The 17,938-nt window shown below is 51.0% G+C and overlaps 1 protein-coding gene across 1 annotated transcript; it reads left to right on the top strand.

Moving 5' to 3' along the window:
- Positions 1-1,349: 1,349 nt before the first annotated feature.
- LOC141264672 (protein FAM200C-like) lies at positions 1,350-3,065 on the top strand. The gene is made up of 2 exons (XM_073676940.1): positions 1,350-2,031; positions 2,524-3,065. The coding sequence occupies exons 1-2, from the start codon at positions 1,350-1,352 to the stop codon at positions 3,063-3,065; spliced, it is 1,224 nt and encodes a 407-aa protein (XP_073533041.1).
- Positions 3,066-17,938: the final 14,873 nt, after the last annotated feature.

The raw sequence follows: 17,938 nt of genomic DNA, 5'->3' as shown, positions 1-17,938 counted from the left end.
TAGAGGTAAGGTCTTCAACAGGTAGATGACTATGTTATTCATCTTTTCACATAACCCATTGGTTTGGGGGTGGTACAGTGTAGTCCGGATCTTCTTACACCCGTACAGATGGCAAAGCTCTTTGAACAGCTCGGCTTCAAAAGCAGGGCCTTAATCCGTCAGCACCTTATCCGGATATCCATGGGGCCTGCAGAAGTAGGCTTGAAATGTCCTTGCTGCAGTTTCTGCCGTCAGATCCTTAACGGGGGCTACCACCAGGAATCGGGAGTAGTGATCCACTATGGTCAGGGCATACGAGTAGCCTGACCTACTGGGTGACAACTTGACGTGATCCAGTGCGACGATCTCCAGGGGCTGGGTTGTCTTGATGGACTGCATGGGTGCTTTCTGGCTGCTGTAGTCTTTTCTTCTGAGGCTACAGGGTCCACAATCCCGGCACCACCTCCCTATGTAGCTCCGCATTCCAACCCAATTCCTTCAGGAGAGTTACCAGCTTTTTCCAGCCAAAGTGTCCTGCTTGATCGTGGTAGGCCTCCAACACCATCTGGATGTCTGTCCTGGGCACTACGATCTGCCATACCATCTCATGGGTCCTTGGGTTGACATACCTTCGGCACAGCTTCTCTCTATAGATGAACAGCCGGCTTTTCTCATTCCACAGTTGCTTGGCTTGTGGAGACACGTCCTTCTCCAGGGAGGAACCTTCCTGCATTATCAGTTCTTTGATATGGCTGACAACCGGGTCGCTGTCCTGGGTCTCCTTCCAACTGTGGGGAGGTAAAGGGTTTAGTGTCTTACCACGATACCTCCTGGAGGTGCGCTGCTCGTGGACCATCCCATTTCTGTGGAAGGCAGGTAGCTCAATCTCCGCCAGGTCATCCACTTCTTCAGTATCCGACTGATGCGGCATTCTGGATAGGGCATCGGCGTTAGAGTTCTTGTGGCCCGCCCGGTACTTGATGGTGAATTGATAGTTTGGCAGCCGGGCCATCCAATGCTGTTCCATGGCTCCCAACTTGGCTGTCTCTAGATCAGTGGTTCTTAACGGGGGTTCTATCGAACCCTAGGAGTTTGGTGAGTCGGTCTCAGGGGTTCGGTGGAGCCTCCGCCACGGAGGTCAAGACACACCCGACTCATTAAATAAATTCGTGATGACACGCCCCGCTTGGCCATCACTTGCTGCAGATGATCACGTTACATTAATTGGCCAATCAGTGCTGCGGGGAATTTAGTGTGCTCAGTAATCCATACTAACTGTGTCGAGCAAAAAAAGAAAGTGGTCGGATGAATATGTACAACATGGATTCACATGTATCACGGAACGTGATGGGAGTCAGCGTCCTATCTGCATGATTTGCAGTGCCAAGTTGAGCAACTCTAGTCTCGCACCGGCAAAACTGAAGGAACACTTCTTGAAGCTGCATGGAGATGGGGAATACAAGAACACAACGCTTGCTGAATTCAAGGTGAAAAGAGCCAGATTCGATGAAAGGGCCACTCTGCCTGCTCTTGGATTTGTACCCGTGAACAAACCGATCCTCACCGCATCGTACGAAGTTGCTTACCTGATCGCAAAGCAGGGCAAGCCGCACACCATCGGTGAAACACTCATAAAACCAGCAGCGTTAAAGATGACGAATCTGATACTCGGAACAGCGGCCGAAGGTAAATTATCCCAAATTCCTCTTTCAAATGACACCATCAGTGACAGAATAGAGTGCATGAGTAAAGACATCTTGACTCAAGTAGTCGCAGATCTAATTTCAAGTCTGGCAAAATTCAGCCTTCAACTCGACGAGACCACAGACATTTCTAATCTAAGCCAGCTTGCTGTTTTCGTGCGCTATGTGAAAGACAACATGATAAAAGAAGAGTTTTTATTTTGTAAGCCTCTTACAACAACAACTAAGGCAGCCGATGTGAAGAAGCTTGTAGATGACTTCCTCAGAGACAACAATCTTTCATGGGATATGGTTTTTGCAGTTTGTACAGACGGAGCTCCAGTCATGCTGGGAAGAAAGTCTGGTTTTGGTGCGCTAGTAAAAGCCGATGCACCACACATCATTGTTACGCATTGTATTCTGCACAGGCATGCGTTGGCAACAAAAACCTTGCCTCCAAAAATGACAGAAGTATTAAAAACTGTAGTGGAATGTGTGAACTATGTGTGAAATAGTGCTCTGAGGCACCGGATCTTCAGTGAGCTGTGTAAAGAAATAGACTCTGAATTTGAGGTACTCCTGTACCATTCTAATGTTCGGTGGTTATCCCGGGGACAGGTGCTGAATCGTGTTTTTGCCATGCGTGTGGAATTAGCCCTGTTTTTGCAAGAGCACCAACATTGTCATGCAGATTGCTTCAAAAATCCCGAGTTCATTCTCATTTTAGCGTACATGGCTGATATATTTGCAGCTCTAAATCATCTCAATCAGCAGATGCAGGGTGGTGGAGTCAACATCATGGAAGCAGAAGAAAACCTGAAGGCTTTTAAAAAAAAACTACCGTTATGGAAATGACGAACAGAAAAGAATAACTTCGCAAACTTTCCCCTTCTGGACGACTGTGTAAGTAAGATCGAAGATGTGTCTGGAATCAGAGACATTTCTGTATCCATGGAACTGAAGCAAGCAATTGCCACGCACTTAGATGAGCTTGCAAAGTCTCTCGACGGATATTTCCCTACAAGAGAGTCATATCCAGCATGGGTGAGACAGCCGTTCATATTTGCTGTTGAGACAGCAGATGTCAATTATGAATACCTCGACGAAATCATTGAAATTCAGCAGAGCCAGGTTCAACAGCAACTCTTCAGAACAACAACACTCTCAACGTTTTGGTGTCGACAGTTGGAAAAGTACCCAATTATTGCTAAGAAAGCCCTGGACTTTTTTATACCATTTGTTACAACATATCTCTGCGAACAATCCTTTTTGAGGATGCTGGACATAAAAACAAAGAAAAGGAACAGACTTTGCTGTAAAAATGACATGAGAGTAGCACTTGCCAAGGTGAAGCCACGCATATCTGAACTGGTCTCTCAAAAACAACAGCAGAAGTCACACTGATTTGCAGGTATGTAATTTGCTGTGAGTTCATGCACTGTGTTGGTTTTGTTCTTTGATCAAGGCGATGTTCATGCACGGTTCATTTTGTGTACCAGTAAAATAACATACACCTATGTCTTAAATTTGGAAAAAAATCATATTTGATTTATCACTAAAGAAGGGTTCGGTGAATGTGCATTTGAAACTGGTGGGTTCGGTACCTCAAACAAGGTTAAGAACCACTGCTCTAGATGTGTCAAGGGGTTGTTGTCAGTGTAAGCCGTGAACTTACTGGAGGCCAAGTAGTGCTTGAATCGTTCAGTGATGGCCCAGACCAAGGCCAGGAGCTTCAACTTGAAGGAACTATAGTTTTCTGGATTCCTCTCGGTCGGACGAAGCTTCCTGCTAGCATAGGCAATCACCTTCTCTTTGCTATTCTGCTTCTGACTCAACACAGCTCCTAGTCCCTCGTTGCTGGCATCAGTATACAGCAGGAAAGGTTGGCTGTAGTCAGGGTAGGCCAGGATTTCTTCGCCAGTCAGGATCTCTTTCATCACTGCAATGGACTCAGCCTGCTCTTTACCCCACTGGAAGGGGGGGTTCTTGCCTCTGTTGGACTGTCCCACCAGGAGATCTTGCAAAGGTGCTGCCTTCTTGGTGTAGTCCTTTACAAACCTCCGGTAATACCCGACCAGTCCCAGGAACTGACGTACCTCCTTGAGATTCTTCGGCTCTGGCCATTTCTGGATGGCAGTGACCTTCTCCGGGTCTGGTGCTACTCCTTCTGGACTGACGATGTGTCCCAGGTACTGAACCTTCCGTTTGAGCAGGTGGCACTTGGAAGGCTTAAATTTCATCCCATACCGGGACAGTGCTTCAAATACCTCCGCCAGGTGCTTCAAATGGTCCTCATACGTCTTGGAGTACACATCATCCAGGTATAGCAGTACGGTCTTGAAGTTGCGGTGTCCCAAACAACACTCCATCAATCTCTGGAACGTTCCAGGGGCATTGCAGAGTCCAAACAGCATACTGTTGAACACGCAGAGTCCCATCGGGGTAGTGAAGGCCGTCTTCTCCCGGTTCTCCTCAGCAACTGCTACTTGTCAGTACCCACTAGTGAGGTCAAGGGTAGAGAAGTAATTTGCAGACTTTAATGCAGCCAGGGATTCCTCTATGCGGGGCAAAGGGTATGCATCCTTATGTGTTATGCGTTTTACCTGTCTGTAATCTACACACATCCTCATGCTTCCATCCTTTTTCCTGACCAGGACCAGGGGAGCTGCCCAGGGGCTACAGCTATCTCTTATTACCCCTGCTTTCTTCATGTCGTGCAACATTTCCTTGTCTTTCTGGTAGTGTGCTGGTGGGATTGGCCTGTAACATTCTTTGATGGGTGGATGGTCACCTGTGGGTATATGGTGTTGTACCCCTTTAATCCTCCCAAAATCAAGTGGGTGTTTGCTGAATACCTGTTCGTATTCCTGGACCACCCTGTATACACCTTGTTTTTGATGGACAGGAGTGGCGTCAGTCCCAACGTGGAGCTGTCGACACCAATCCTCCAACTGAGTTTCGGAGTCATTGTCCTCCACTGCATCTGGTGGGGTCAAGGATTCCACTGTGTGTACGGAGTTGTTATCCACAGTATACAACCTGGCAACAGTGGCGTATCTTGGTAATTAAACTTCATCCTCCCCATAATTTAGGAGTCGTACGGGTACCCTCCCATTGCGTACATCAACCACCCCTCTGGCAGTTAAGAGTGTAGATCTGTGCTCCGAACTAATGGGCTCCACTACCGCCTGATAGTTCTGTCCCTTGAGACCTATTGCTGCTCTACACCAAATCAGCATTTCACTCATCGGGGGAATCACAATGGGTATCGGGTCTGTCACCCGTACATTACCAATTCCACCACCTGATAGCTTTACCTGTTGCTGGTACATAAGGGCTCTGATCTTTTCTGGAGCACCCTCCTCTGCCCTGGCTTGGCGGTGTCAGCAATCTGTTGGAGCAAAAACAACACTTCTCCCAAACAGTTAACGACAATATTTGTACCAAGTATCATGTACAAGTCCGTATCACTAGGGTTAGTTTCCACTACAATCAGTCCCTGGTCCTTTAGCTCCGCTCTCCCCACCTTCACTGTCACATCCTTGTTACGGATCCGGGTGGTCGAACCTCTGTGCCGCGATGCAAGGAGGGACCCAGAGGGGCGTAACTAAGTATCAACTCAGACCGACCCTAGTCGTACGGCGGCTAACGACTCCATGACCAGGGAGGGACCGAGCAGAGGGACCAGATGCTACTCTGGGGACGACCTTGTAAGAGAGCAGGTGGCTCCCACGGGTCAGAAGACAGGGACTGACCGGTATAGCGGACGGGCACAACAAGCAGGCAGAAATCTCTGGGTTAGTAGACAGGTGGTCACTGCACGTGACGGCAGAGCAGGCTGAAGTCTCTAGGTTAGCAGACGGGTGGTCACGGCAATTGACAGCAGGAGCCTCCAGGTAGGCTATCAGGTGGTCACGATAAGTGACGGCCAAGCAGGCTGAAGTCTCTAGGTTAGCAGATAACAGGCAGGTAACAGGCGAGTGCTCCCAGGTGAGCGGGCTAGCAGGCACGGCAGGTAGCAGACAGGTAACTGGCAGGTGCTTCCTGGTAAGCAGGCGGACTTGCCCATAGACAGACTGGGGGGTTGAATGGAAGACAGACTGTCGGGCTGAAGAGTAGTCAGACTGGCGGCCTGGAACAGTAGTCAGGCTGGCAACTGGACCTGAGGGCTGAAGCAGAGGTAAGTATACTGTGCATCAACTATTGCTCGGGCATCTCCATTTTGGAGGAGGTGCCTTATATATGGGAGGTCCTCTGGCAATTGGCCAAGGACTCCTTAGGATGGCACGCGCGGCTCCTTTAAGAGAGAGGGAGCACGCGCGACCTAAGCACAGTGCCCCGGAAGCTGCGCGTTCTGGCAGCAGCTGGAAGAGGAGCGCAGGAGGACGCCGCGTGGGGAGCGGGGAAGTGAGAGGGACGGCATCTCTGCAGGGGGCAGAGACGCCGATGCTACAGTACCCCCCCTTTACGCCCCCTCTTTTTAGGCCAGAAAGAAATTTTTCAAAGAGAAGCGGGGCATGGATGTTCTCCCTGGGTTCCCAAGTTCTCTCCTCAGGGCCAAACCCCTTCCAATCCAACAGAAAAAAGGTTTTTCCTCTTACCCTCTTGGTGGCCAGAATATTCTCTACCTCAAACACGTCCTCAGCAGAAACCGGAGCAGGGGAAGACCCTGGATTGTTGGAAAAAGAATTAAAGACAACTGGTTTGAGGAGAGATACGTGGAAGGAGTTGGGAATCCGTAAGGTGGCCGAGAGTTTTAACTTGTAGGCCTCTGGATTGATCTGTTTAAGGACTTCAAATGGATCGATGAAAAGAGGACCCAACTTGTAGGAGGGTATTTTGAGCTGAACATGTTTGGAGGAGAGCCAAACCTTGTCTCCCGGACAGAATTGAGGCAGATCCAGACGTCTCTTGTCAGCATATCTCTTCATCAGCTCGGAGGACTGAAGAAGTGCGGACCTAGTATTCTCCCAAATGGTGGAAAATTCACTGACCAGAGACTCCGCGGCAGGGTTGTCCACAGAAGCGGAGACGGGAAACGGAAACCGGGGATATTGACCATAGACTATAAAGAACGGAGACTTAGAAGACGATTCGCTCTCATGGTTGTTGTAGGAGAATTCGGCCCATGGCAGGAGATCCACCCAATCAGTATGATGAGCGTTAACAAAGTGCTGCAGGTAGCTGGTAAGGATCTGGTTGATCCACTCCACTTGACCATTGGACTGTGGATGGTAGGCGGAGGAGAAATCCAGGGTGACATCCAGCAGCTTACACGTAGCTCGCCAGAAACGTGAGGTGAACAGAACCCCTCGATCCGACACGATGTGGAGGGGTAGGCCATGGAGACGGAAGATGTGATGGATGAAGTCCTTAGCTAGCTCTGATGCAGACTGGAGACCAGGCAGAGGGATGAAGTGGGCCATTTTAGAGAAGCGGTCGGCGACCACCCAAATGACTGTACAACCGGCAGAGACAGGGAGATCTGTAATAAAGTCCATAGCAATGTGTTGCCACGGGGCATCAGGTACGGGAAGAGGCTGGAGATGACCGGCTAGTAGATGTCTGGGAACTCTGTTGCGAGCACAAGATGAACAGACTGAGACGAAGTCTACCACATCCTTGCGCAGGGTATGCCACCAGTACTGCCGAGTGATGAGCAGGAAGGTCTTCTTTTGGCCAGCATGGCCGGCTAGTTTAGATGAATGACCACAGCAAAGAACCTTCTCATGATCTGGTACTGCTACAAACGTCTTACCGGGTGGAAGACGAGTCAGATCCAAGGGGGCGACATTCATCACTTTGGAGGGGTCGATGATGTGCATAGGCTCCTCCTCTTGATCGGAGGACAGGAAGGAACGGGACAAGGCGTCGGCTTTGACATTCTTGTCCGCCGGGTGGAAATGTAGCGGGCGAAGGACAAAGACCACCAGGCCTGAAGCGGATTGAGTTTTTGGGCATTTTGGAGATATGCTAGGTTTTTGTGATCCGTATAGGTGATCACCGGGTATAGAGCCCCTTCAAGCAGGTAACGCCACTCCTCCAGCGCTAATTTAACGGCTAATAGTTCTCGGTCTCCTATGGAGTAGTTGCGCTCTGAGGAAGAGAAGAGTTTGGAGAAGAAGCCGCAGGTTAGCATTCTCCCGGAAGAAGACTTTTGGGTGAGCACCGCTCCGGCTCCAGAGGAGGAAGCATCAACCTCCAGGAAGAACTGTTTGTTGCAATCCGAACGGTGCAGCACTGGGGCCGAGGAGAAGGCTTGCTTTAAGGAAAGGAAGGCCTCCTCAGCTTCGGGTGACTATTTCTTGGGATTTGCTCCCTTACGGGTGAGCGCAGATATGGGAGCAGTCCGAGAAGAGAAGTGCGGGATGAAGAGACGATAGTAGTTGGCGAAGCCCAGGAATCGCTGAATCGCCTTCAACCCCTCCGGTCGGGGCCACTTTAGGACAGCGGAGAGCTTCTCAGGATCCATTCGTAGGCCTGTCTGGGAGACAACATAGCCCAGGAATGGAAGAGAGGTCTGCTCGAAGAGGCACTTCTCGTATTTTGCATAGAGGTGGTTCTGCCTGAGCCTAAGCAGGACCTGACGAACATCCCTCCGGTGTGTGGGAAGATCCGGCGAGAAGACCAAGATATCGTCCAGGTATATCACCACGCAGGAGTAAAGAAGATCACGGAAGATGTCGTTGACCAATTCTTGGAAGACAGCAGGAGCATTGCAGAGACCGAAGGGCATCACACGGTACTCATAGTGACCGTCCCGGGTATTGAATGCCGTCTTCCACTCATCTCCTTGACGGATTCGGACCAGGTTATACGCTCCACGTAGATCCTGCTTGGAAAATATCCTGGCGCCCTTAAGGCGATCAAACAACTCTGAGATGAGCGGCAGGGAATATTTGTTTTTTACCGTGATCTGATTGAGTCCTCTATAATCAATACAGGGGCGTAGAGAACCATCCTTCTTTTTGACAAAGAAGAATCCGTCTCCAGCCGGGGAGGTAGATTTCCGGATGAATCCCCTAGCCAGATTCTCCTCAATGTACTCAGACATGGCCCGAGTTTCGGCCGCCGACAACGGGTAAATACGCCCATGAGGTTGAGTGGCGCCAGGTACCAGGTCGATCGGGCAATCATATGGCCTATGAGGTGGCAGTGTCTCTGCTTCCTTTTTATCAAAGACGTCCGCGTAGGGCCAGTAAGGAGCCAGAAGACCGGGTAAATTAGCTGGGGTAGGTGGAGGACGAGTTGGGTGAACCGGAATCAGGCAGGTCCTATGGCAGTCCTGCCCCCACCGGAGTACTTCTCCGGATTGCCAGTTTAGCATGGGTTCATGTGTCTGGAGCCAGGGTAGACCTAGCAATAGGGAGTGAGAGAGTCCGGACAGCACATGGAAAAAGATTTTCTCCAAGTGCAGCAGTCCCACCTGCAGGGTTAGGGGCTCAGTGACGAGCAGGATGGTCACCGGAAGGAGTCTTCCATCCACGGAGGCGACGGACAATGGTTCAGCCAGAGGTTTGGTGGGAATTCGGTATCCAGCAGCTCCAGAATCCAGATGAGCAATTTCAAAGAGTCGATTCTCTCCCCAGGAGATAGAGACAGACAAAGTCAGGGATGGAGAGGGCTTACTTTTGCCTAGGATGACCTCTCAGAGCGGTCCTAGACACTGAAGTTTCCCGGCCTCTCCGGGCAGGAGCAGATCAGGTACTCTTTACTACCACAATAGAAACAGCTCCCCTCGGCTCGACGTGACTCTTGGCGAGATTTGACCATCTTGGTCTGGCCGATCTGCATGGGTTCGGGCGAGTGCGCCTGGGAAGTGACTGGTTGAGAAGCGGGTCTTTGGAAAGTAGGAGCAAGGCGGAGGAATTTTCTCTCCCGGGTGGTCTCTTTGGTGCGTTCTTGGAACCGGATGTAAATCCGGGTGGCGAGTGAGACCAGGTCATCCAGGGTGGTAGGAATGTCCCGACCGGCTTGCTGATCCTTAATCCGGCCGGAAAGGCCCTCCCAGAAGATGGACACTAGAGCCTCGCTATCCGAGGCAAACTCAGAAGCGAGGGTACGGAACCGTATGGCTTATTGGCCCACTGTGAGGAGGCTGAAGAGGATTTTCGTCCTGGTTCATCGAAGACTTTCCGGAAAGCAGCGAGGAAAGACGATAGGTCGGACACCAGGGGATCCCCTCTCTCCCACAGGGGATTTAGCCATGCCAGTGTCTCCCCTGTGAGATGGGACATGATGAATGCCACCTTGGCCCGGTCGGAGATGAACTGATGGGCCAAGAGTTCAAAGTGCAGGGTGCACTGGTTTATGAAACCCCGAGCTAAGGCGGGGTTGCCACAAAACGTGGAGGTGCCGAGAGCCGGGGTCCATAGCCGAATGCCATAATAGGACTAGGTTGTGGTGCCACAGAAGTAGGCGCTGCCTGACCAGAGAAGGACACAGACGGATCGGATAATGCACCTAGGCGAGAGTTAACAGACCACAGGTAGGACAGGACCAACTCCTGTTGAGCTCTTTGACGTAAGACCTCCTGGTGCAGGTCGGAGATTGTGGGGGTCTGGGGGCCACCGGGTTCCATGGCCCAAGCAAACTGTTACGGATCCGGGTGGTGGAACCTCTGTGCCGCGGTGCAAGGAGGGACGTAACTAAGTATCAACTCAGACCGACCCTGGTCGCACGGCGGCTAACAACTCCGTGACCAGGGAGAGACCGAGCAGAGGGACCAGGTGCTACTCTGGGGACGACCTTGTAAAAGAGCAGGTGGCTCCCACGGGTCAGAAGACAGGGACTGACCGGTATAGCGGACGGGCACAACAATCAGGCAGAAGTCTCTGGGTTAGTAGACGGATGGTCACGTCACGTGACGGCGGAGCAGGCTGAAGTCTCTAGGTTAGCAGACGGGTGGTCACGGCAAGTGACGGCAGGAGCCTCCAGGTAGGCCATCAGGTGGTCACGGCAAGTGACGGCCAAGCAGGCTGAAGTCTCTAGGTTAGCAGATAACAGGCAGGTAACAGGCGAGTGCTCCAAGGTGAGCGGGCTTGCAGGCACGGCAGGTAGCAGGCAGGTAACTGGCAGGTGCTTCCTGGTAAGCAGGCGGACTTGCCCATAGACAGACTGGGAGGTTGAATGGAAGACAGACTGTCGGGCTGAAGAGTAGTCAGACTGGCGGACTGGAACAGTAGTCAGGCTGGCAACTGGACCTGAGGGCTGAAGCAGAGGTAAGTATACTGTGCATCAAGAGGAAGAGGAACGCAGGAGGATGCCGCGTGGGGAGCGGGGAGGTGAGAGGGACGGCATCTCTGCCTAGCAGGGGGCAGAGACGCCGATGCTACAATCCTTAACCCCTACTAGGTTAAGAGGAAGGCCGTTAGAGGCATACACGAAGAGGTTCGGGGCTGGCGGCCGGAGTTCATCTATGGACCAGTACCTTTTGTAGAGGACATCAGGCATGATGGTTACCTGAGATCCAGTGTCCACCAGGGCAGGTGTCGCGATGCCATCCAGCACGATGGACAGGAAAGGCCTCCCTCCTACGAACCAGTGGTACCAGCTGGATGGGCCTGCTTGATTTACTCCTGGGTGTCGGCCCTCAGCCCCAGTGTTTGCTCGTTTAAAGGACAGTTCCATGCTGTGTGACCTGTGTTCTGGCAGCGGTAGCAGATGAATTCTCCTGGAGGGCGACGTTGGTCGTTAATCCTCCCACGGGGTGGCGTTGTTCTCCTTCGGGGTGGCGTTGTCCTCCTTCTTCTTCTCATCCAGGGGACATCCTAAGGGCTGTCGGCGAGTAGTATCCTTCCTTCCGGCTCGGGCTCCTCCAGTAGCTGAAGGGTGCTCAAGACAGTGGCCAGGGTTTTACTTAACTGGCGCACTTCAGAGCGTAGGCTGTCCAGCTCGCTGGGGGGCACTGTTTGCATCTTTGTTTCAGCCATTAATGAAGGAGCGGTGGGTGCTGCAGGCACTGGGGTGGCCCCACCCTGGTAATGCTGGATAGCAGTGTCTGTTGTTTCCAGGGGCTGCAGCCCCTTTATAGCCATGTCCTTAAGGGTCAAAGGTGGCATCTGGATGGTCTAAGGACCACCACCCTACAGTTCTGCTCTCCTCCTGGGACCTCAACCCCCGGATTAATTTTTCCGTCAGCATTTTATTTTTACTTTGTATGCTGGCTGGACTAATCTGTTTCAGGGACCGCAGGGCTTCCTGTAAGCACCAGGCATAGTCCCGGACACTGTCCTCAGGTTTCTGGACACAATGGTAGAACCTCATCCTTGAGATCTGTCTCAGTGCGGCTTTCAAACACAGTTTGCAGTCTCTTAAAGATGATGGATACTGATTCCTGGTCTGCGGCTGGCCAGGTTTCAACTTCCCGCTCTGCGGCACCAGTAAATTGTCACAGTACAACAGCAGCTCCCTGTTTACCGGTCATAGAATACATGTCTAGCACACCGCATATTTTTCTCTTGAATTCGGACAGGGTGTCCGGTTTGCCATTATACTGGAGAAGCCATTTCTCTCCAGGGATATAAAGCAGTGCCATGGGTATCAACGGGGTCACGAACCCTGCAGGTGGAACGGTCGCTCCAGCCTGTGCAGCGTCGGGCGCAGGTTGGGCATCTGGAGCGTTAACCGGTGCTCCGGCGGCTTCCTGGTCAATCGGCCACTGTTGTGCCCCACTAGTGAACCAGAGCCTACCTTCTTCACTTTCTTTATCAGGTAGGCCGCAGCTCCTCGGGCAACGGTCTTCTTCCAGGACCATGCGTCGCTCGAGTCTGACGTCAGAGCGTCCTCTGGACTCCTTCCAGGACCTGACGCTTCCTGGTTCGAAGTCAGGGGCGGGGCGTGTCCTGTGCTTCGAGCGCTTCAAGCGGTTACGCCTCTCCGATTACCGTGGTTACGCCCCTCTTCTTCCCGCGCGGTGACAGGAAGATGGCAGACAATGGCGGGAAACCTTCACCACAGTGAGTACTACAGTCTCTTAAGGCGCACAGTACCTGGTGGCAACGGGCACGGAATCCTGTTCGTGACGCCAAGGCTGACTGGCCCCCTGGGCCGTGGGGTACTCGGCAGCCAGGCCTTCGGTTGCCGGGGGGTATCACGGTGGATGGCCCGTTCTGTGACCCAGGGCGGTCAGTAAAAGGTGGAAATATAGGGGATTTGGAAAAGTTCGTGACGCCACCTGTGGAATGAGGCTAAGGGGTGCCGCCGCTGCGGAGCAGTCCTCTGGAGCTGGTGTTACGGCAGCAAGGATGGTGTGGCTCTCCACAGGTAGGGCTAGCTCCAGGGCAGCATGGGGTGTAAGGGATGGTGGTTCAGGGGAGAGATGGCAGGATGGACCCAGGGGAAAGACGGACACTCACACGGGGGTAAGCTTCAGTACCTTTACTGGTGATGTTGCAGGCATGGTTCAGGGTACTCCAGTTGAAGGGCACACTTTTGGACTCTCCCCAGTGAGCGGGTATAAGGCCTCCTGATTAGAGATGAGCGGTGTTCGACTCGAACTGTTAGACAATCTCAAATTCGAGCTGTTTTGGGCGGTGTTCGAGCCGTTCAGCGAACACGAACGATTTGAAAAAAATTTGGCTGTTCGATGTTATGTTCGATAACTGTTTGTGCACCAAAATCATAACTGGAGTTTTTCTCAGTAATGCTGAAAATGAATGTTAATACGCAGTTTGAGTGTACAGCGGGGAGGGGGAAGGGGTAGGGGATGAAGCTCTGCATAAATAATGAAGATCTCCATTTTTTTTCTCTTTCCCGCATTTACAGTGGGGAGGTGCAATCTGTCAGCATATCAGCAGCGCACACACGGAGCGAACTGCTTCTTTTCACACAAGCAAGGGCATGTGTCATTGGCAGTGTATGTCACATGTCCTTGCCCTATAAGACCCAGCCACTTTCCCCGTCGCCACCATTTTCTCACTGCTGCAGCTGCGTGTTAGACGGCACCGCTGTTTCTGTGTGTGCTATACTTTCAGTGTTAATTTCAAGCCAATTTTCGCACAAAAATACAGATAGCTTGGTAGTAGGGAATAGTTGTGATTGCAGTCCTTTTGAGGACTAGGTTACATAATTTCCTATAACTTTTATCAGGCAGGTCTGTGCTCTTAAATAGATAGGTTGGGAGTAAAGACTAATTGTAATTGCAGTCCTTTTGAGGGCTAGGTTACATCAGTTCCTATCACTTTTTGCCAGGCAGGTCTGTGCCAGTGCTGTGCAAGTTTTTTTCACAGCATTTGGCTAAATCTAGCTAAGCAAATCCTTTTTGGCCTCTTGCACTCTTGCAGTGTGTGTTAGTCAGTGGAGTAGCCTATCTGTGTTGCAAGCTACACAACCTGTGTATAGAATACAAATTTGTTTTACTGCACCTAGCAAAGTAAAACCTTTTGGGCATAGCATCATTCTATTAGTCCATCTATACTAACCTCCACCAGGTTACAAATTCAAAATAATTTTTATCTGCATCTAGCTCTGAAAAAATATTTGGGCTTGGGCTTGTAGCAGTGTGTGGGACTTGTTCTATTAGTCCATCTATACTAACCTCCACCAGGTTGCAAATTCAAAATAATTTTTATCTGCATCTAGCTCTGAAAAAATATTTGGGCTTCGGCTTGTAGCAGTGTGTGGGACTTATTCTATTAGTCCATCTATACGAACCTCCACCAGGTTGCAAATTAAAAATAATTTTTATCTGCATCTAGCTCTGAAAAAATATTTGGGCTTGGGCTTCTAGCAGTGTGTGGGACTTGTTCTATTAGTCCATCTATACTAACCTCCACAAGGTTGCAAATTCAAAATATTTTTTATCTGCATCTAGCTCTGAAAAAATATTTGGGCTTCGGCTTGTAGCAGTGTGTGGGACTTGTTCTATTAGTCCAGCTATACTAACCTCCACCAGGTTGCAAATTCAAAATAATTTTTATCTGCATCTAACCCAGCCAATACTTTTGGGCTAATACCACAGTTTGGCCACTCAGCTCTGATCGGTTCCCATCCATTGTTTTTTGTGCAAACAACTCCAGAGTTGTGAATTAGTTAACCACCAAAATGAGTGGAAAAAGGCCTGCTGCTGGTGGAAAGGGGAATAGGCATGTTGGGAAGGGAAAAAAGGTTGTGTCCATGGGGTAGGTGTTAAAGCAACAGTACATCTGCAGAAGAAAGACCATCTTCCAGCCAAACTAAGATGTCTACTTCTTTTAGCGGACAATGTGATAAGATCCCTTTCTTACGGCCACGCCAATCGCTACAAATTCCAGATGAGGCACAAAAACAGCAGGTGCTTCAACGGATATCAAGTGCTCCTTTAAGTGGGCTCTCCTCCACCTCAACTTCAACATCACAAATACTCCAGTCCTCAAAGGTGTCACCCCAATCGCACTTGCTACCTCACAGCTCCCAAGTCTCCAGCTGCCCGTCGGAGTATGGGGTAGAACAGATGGTTGAGTCTGCAGAGCTGTTTACTCATACTATAGCCAGGGAATCAGAGGTCGGCTCCAGAGCTTCTGTGAATCCAGACGAGGAAATGATCTGCACTGATGCCCTGAATCTTTATGAGTCGAATCCAGCACCAGACGCAGAAGGTTCTGACCATAATGTAGACCCTCTTTCCTAAACTGTAACTCCTGTTGGTGGAGACAATGAGGAAGACGATGATGAGACTCAAATACCTGATTGGAGCGACAACTTGAGTTTTTTGTCAGGGCAGGAAGAGGTTGGCTCTGAGGACGACGGGTGTGATAACACACAGGGTGATGATGACGAGGTTGGAGATCCCACTTACTGTCAACCCACAGTCAGCCAGTCGATGAGGTCAGCAGAGGAGGTGGAGGAGGATGCTAGTGACGACGAGGTCAGGTTGCGCCTTCCTGGACAGAGACGTAGTACTGGAAGCACGTCAACAACTGCATCCTCAAACACAACTCTGCCTCTGACCACAAGTCGTGGTGGCTCTTCAGGTCGCATGGGTGCTAAGCCTTGCATAGCCTGGGCATTTTTTCAGATCGATAAGGATGACCCAACTCGTGTTATCTGTAACATTTGTCAGCAAAATCTAAGTAGAGGCCAAAAAATACATAGTTTGTGTACTTCATGCATGAACCGGCACATGGATATGAAGCATAAGTTGCAGTGGGAAGCTCACTGTGCTACAATGCGGCCTAGCCAGCCGGGCCAACCACCGTCTGCCACATCTTGTGCATCCGCGGCCTCTTCATCCTCTGTGACTGGGGGGACAGCAGTCACACCTGTTTTGGGACGCAGACCTGCCACCTCTTTACCCGCAACAGCCAGCGTGATTGGCAGGTCATCATTTTCTTTGGAGGTGGAAACACCAGCTGGTGTTCAGCGCTGTCCGACATCGATAGCACCACCTTTGGATCAAGGCAACCTAGCATGTCCGCCTGCATCTTCCTCACAGACCGGCAGTTTGCCGGGGACACCCTTCTCAACCCCGTCGAAGCACAACAGCCAGCCCTCGTTCCCTCAGATGTGGACAAGTAAAACACCATTTCCTCCTAGCCATGAGAAAGCTAAGAGGTTGAATTTCACCATCTGCAAGCTCTTGGCTACATAAATGCTGCCTTTCCGCCTGGTGGACACAGAGGATTTTCGAGACCTTATATCTGTCGGAGTGCCCCAGTACCAGATGCCCAGTCGGCACTACTTCTCAAAGAAAGGTGTGCCTGCGCTCCACCAGCATGTCGCACACAACATCACCGCTTCTTTGAGAAACTCCATGTGTGACAGGGTGCATTTCACCACAGACAATTGGATGAGTAGGCATGGACAGGGGCGTTACATGTCGCTGACTGGGCACTGGGTAACTATGGTGACAGCAGGACAAGGGGCTGCTGTCCAAGTCTTGCCGTCCCCACGAGTTGTACGTCAATCCTCTTTATCTCGAAGTTCCTCCACTGCTTCTGCCTCCTCAACCTCCTCTCGGTCCTCCACCTGCACCCAAAGCCTGTCTGGTCTAACTGCGCAGAAGGGATCCTGCACACCTCCTTACTATGCTGGCAGCAGGGCTCAACGTCATCAGGCAGTTTTTACTTTGAAATGTCTGGGAAATGTGAGTCACACAGCTGAGGAGTTGTGGTCAGCTCTGGAGAACCAGTTTCATTAATGGTGGTCTCCACTGGACCTGAAACCAGGGAAGGCCGTGTGCGACAATGCTGCAAACCTGGGTGCGGCCCTTCGCCGGGGCAATGTCACACACGTGCCTTGTATGGCTCACGTGTTGAACATGGTTGTCCAGCAATTTTTAGCCCACTATCCCAGACTAGATGGCCTTCTGCAGAGGGCATGCTCACTTCCGCCGTTCGCATCCCGCAGCTCAGTGACTTACATCTCTACAGAAGTCGTTGGGCCTGCCACTTCACCGGCTAAAATGCGATGTGCCTACCCGGTGGAATTCAACTCTGCACATGTTGCAGCGACTGTGGTAGCACCGACAAGCCCTGGTGCAATATGTTCTGACGTATAGCCTGGACCAAAGAGATCCAGAGGTGGGGCAAATCACGCTGGAGGAGTGGTCTCAGATTAGGGACCTATGCACCCTTCTGCACAGTTTTGAAATGGCGACAAAGAAGTTTAGTGCTGACAATGCCATTATCAGCAAGACTATTCCGGTGACATACATGCTGGAGCATATGTTAAACAGAATTCGGAGTCAGGTGGTGGCACAAGAGGAGGTGGAGGAAGTAGAGGAGGAGGAGTTGTATGCGGAAGGGCTAACATCTGCAAGGTCCAGACGGTCGGCAGCACCAAGGCGGCAGGCAGGTGAGGGTGGGGTGATGGTTTTACCAGGGCGCATGGTAGCAGCCAAACTAGTGAGGAAGGTGCAGGAGCCCAGAAAGAAGTGGAGGACGAACTGATGGAAGACTCAACAGATGAGGGAGACCTTGATCACATTTCTGTTGTGCGAGGTTGGGGGGAGAGGGCAGAGGAAGCCAGCATGATTGTTACCTTGCCACCAACACAACAGGGACTTGGTGCTCCTGTATGCGCAAGACACGTGAGTGCCTTCTTGCTGCACTACCTGCAACATGACCCTCGAATTGTGAGAATTAGAAATAATCCTGATTACTGGGTTGCCACACTGTTAGATCCGCGGTACAAAAGTAAATTTGCAGAAATTATTCCTGCCATAGAAAGAGATGCACGCATGCAGGAGTATCAGCAGAGACTGTTGCAGAATCTTACATGTGCTTTCCCAAAACACTAGTGGTGCACGTAGTGAATCTCACAGTTCCAACATGCCAACCATGGGACCGTCGAGTGTT

Source organism: Phyllobates terribilis, unplaced genomic scaffold (assembly GCF_046119375.1).
Source record: "Phyllobates terribilis strain yellow unplaced genomic scaffold, ASM4611937v1 Scaffold_4__5_contigs__length_816908805, whole genome shotgun sequence".
Classification (NCBI taxonomy): domain Eukaryota; kingdom Metazoa; phylum Chordata; class Amphibia; order Anura; family Dendrobatidae; genus Phyllobates; species Phyllobates terribilis.
The sequence above is the reverse complement of the archived record's forward strand: the minus strand, read 5'-3'. Positions and strand labels throughout refer to the sequence as shown.

Excerpts from the sequence above, each read along its gene's own strand:
- LOC141264672 (XM_073676940.1), top strand. The coding sequence starts at position 1,350 with ATGATTTGCAGTGCCAAGTTGAGCAACTCTAGTCTCGCACCGGCAAAA. Across the intron at positions 2,032-2,523 it reads GGGAAGAAAGTCTGGTTTTG|AAAAGAATAACTTCGCAAAC; the intron begins GTGCGCTAGTAA and ends AATGACGAACAG.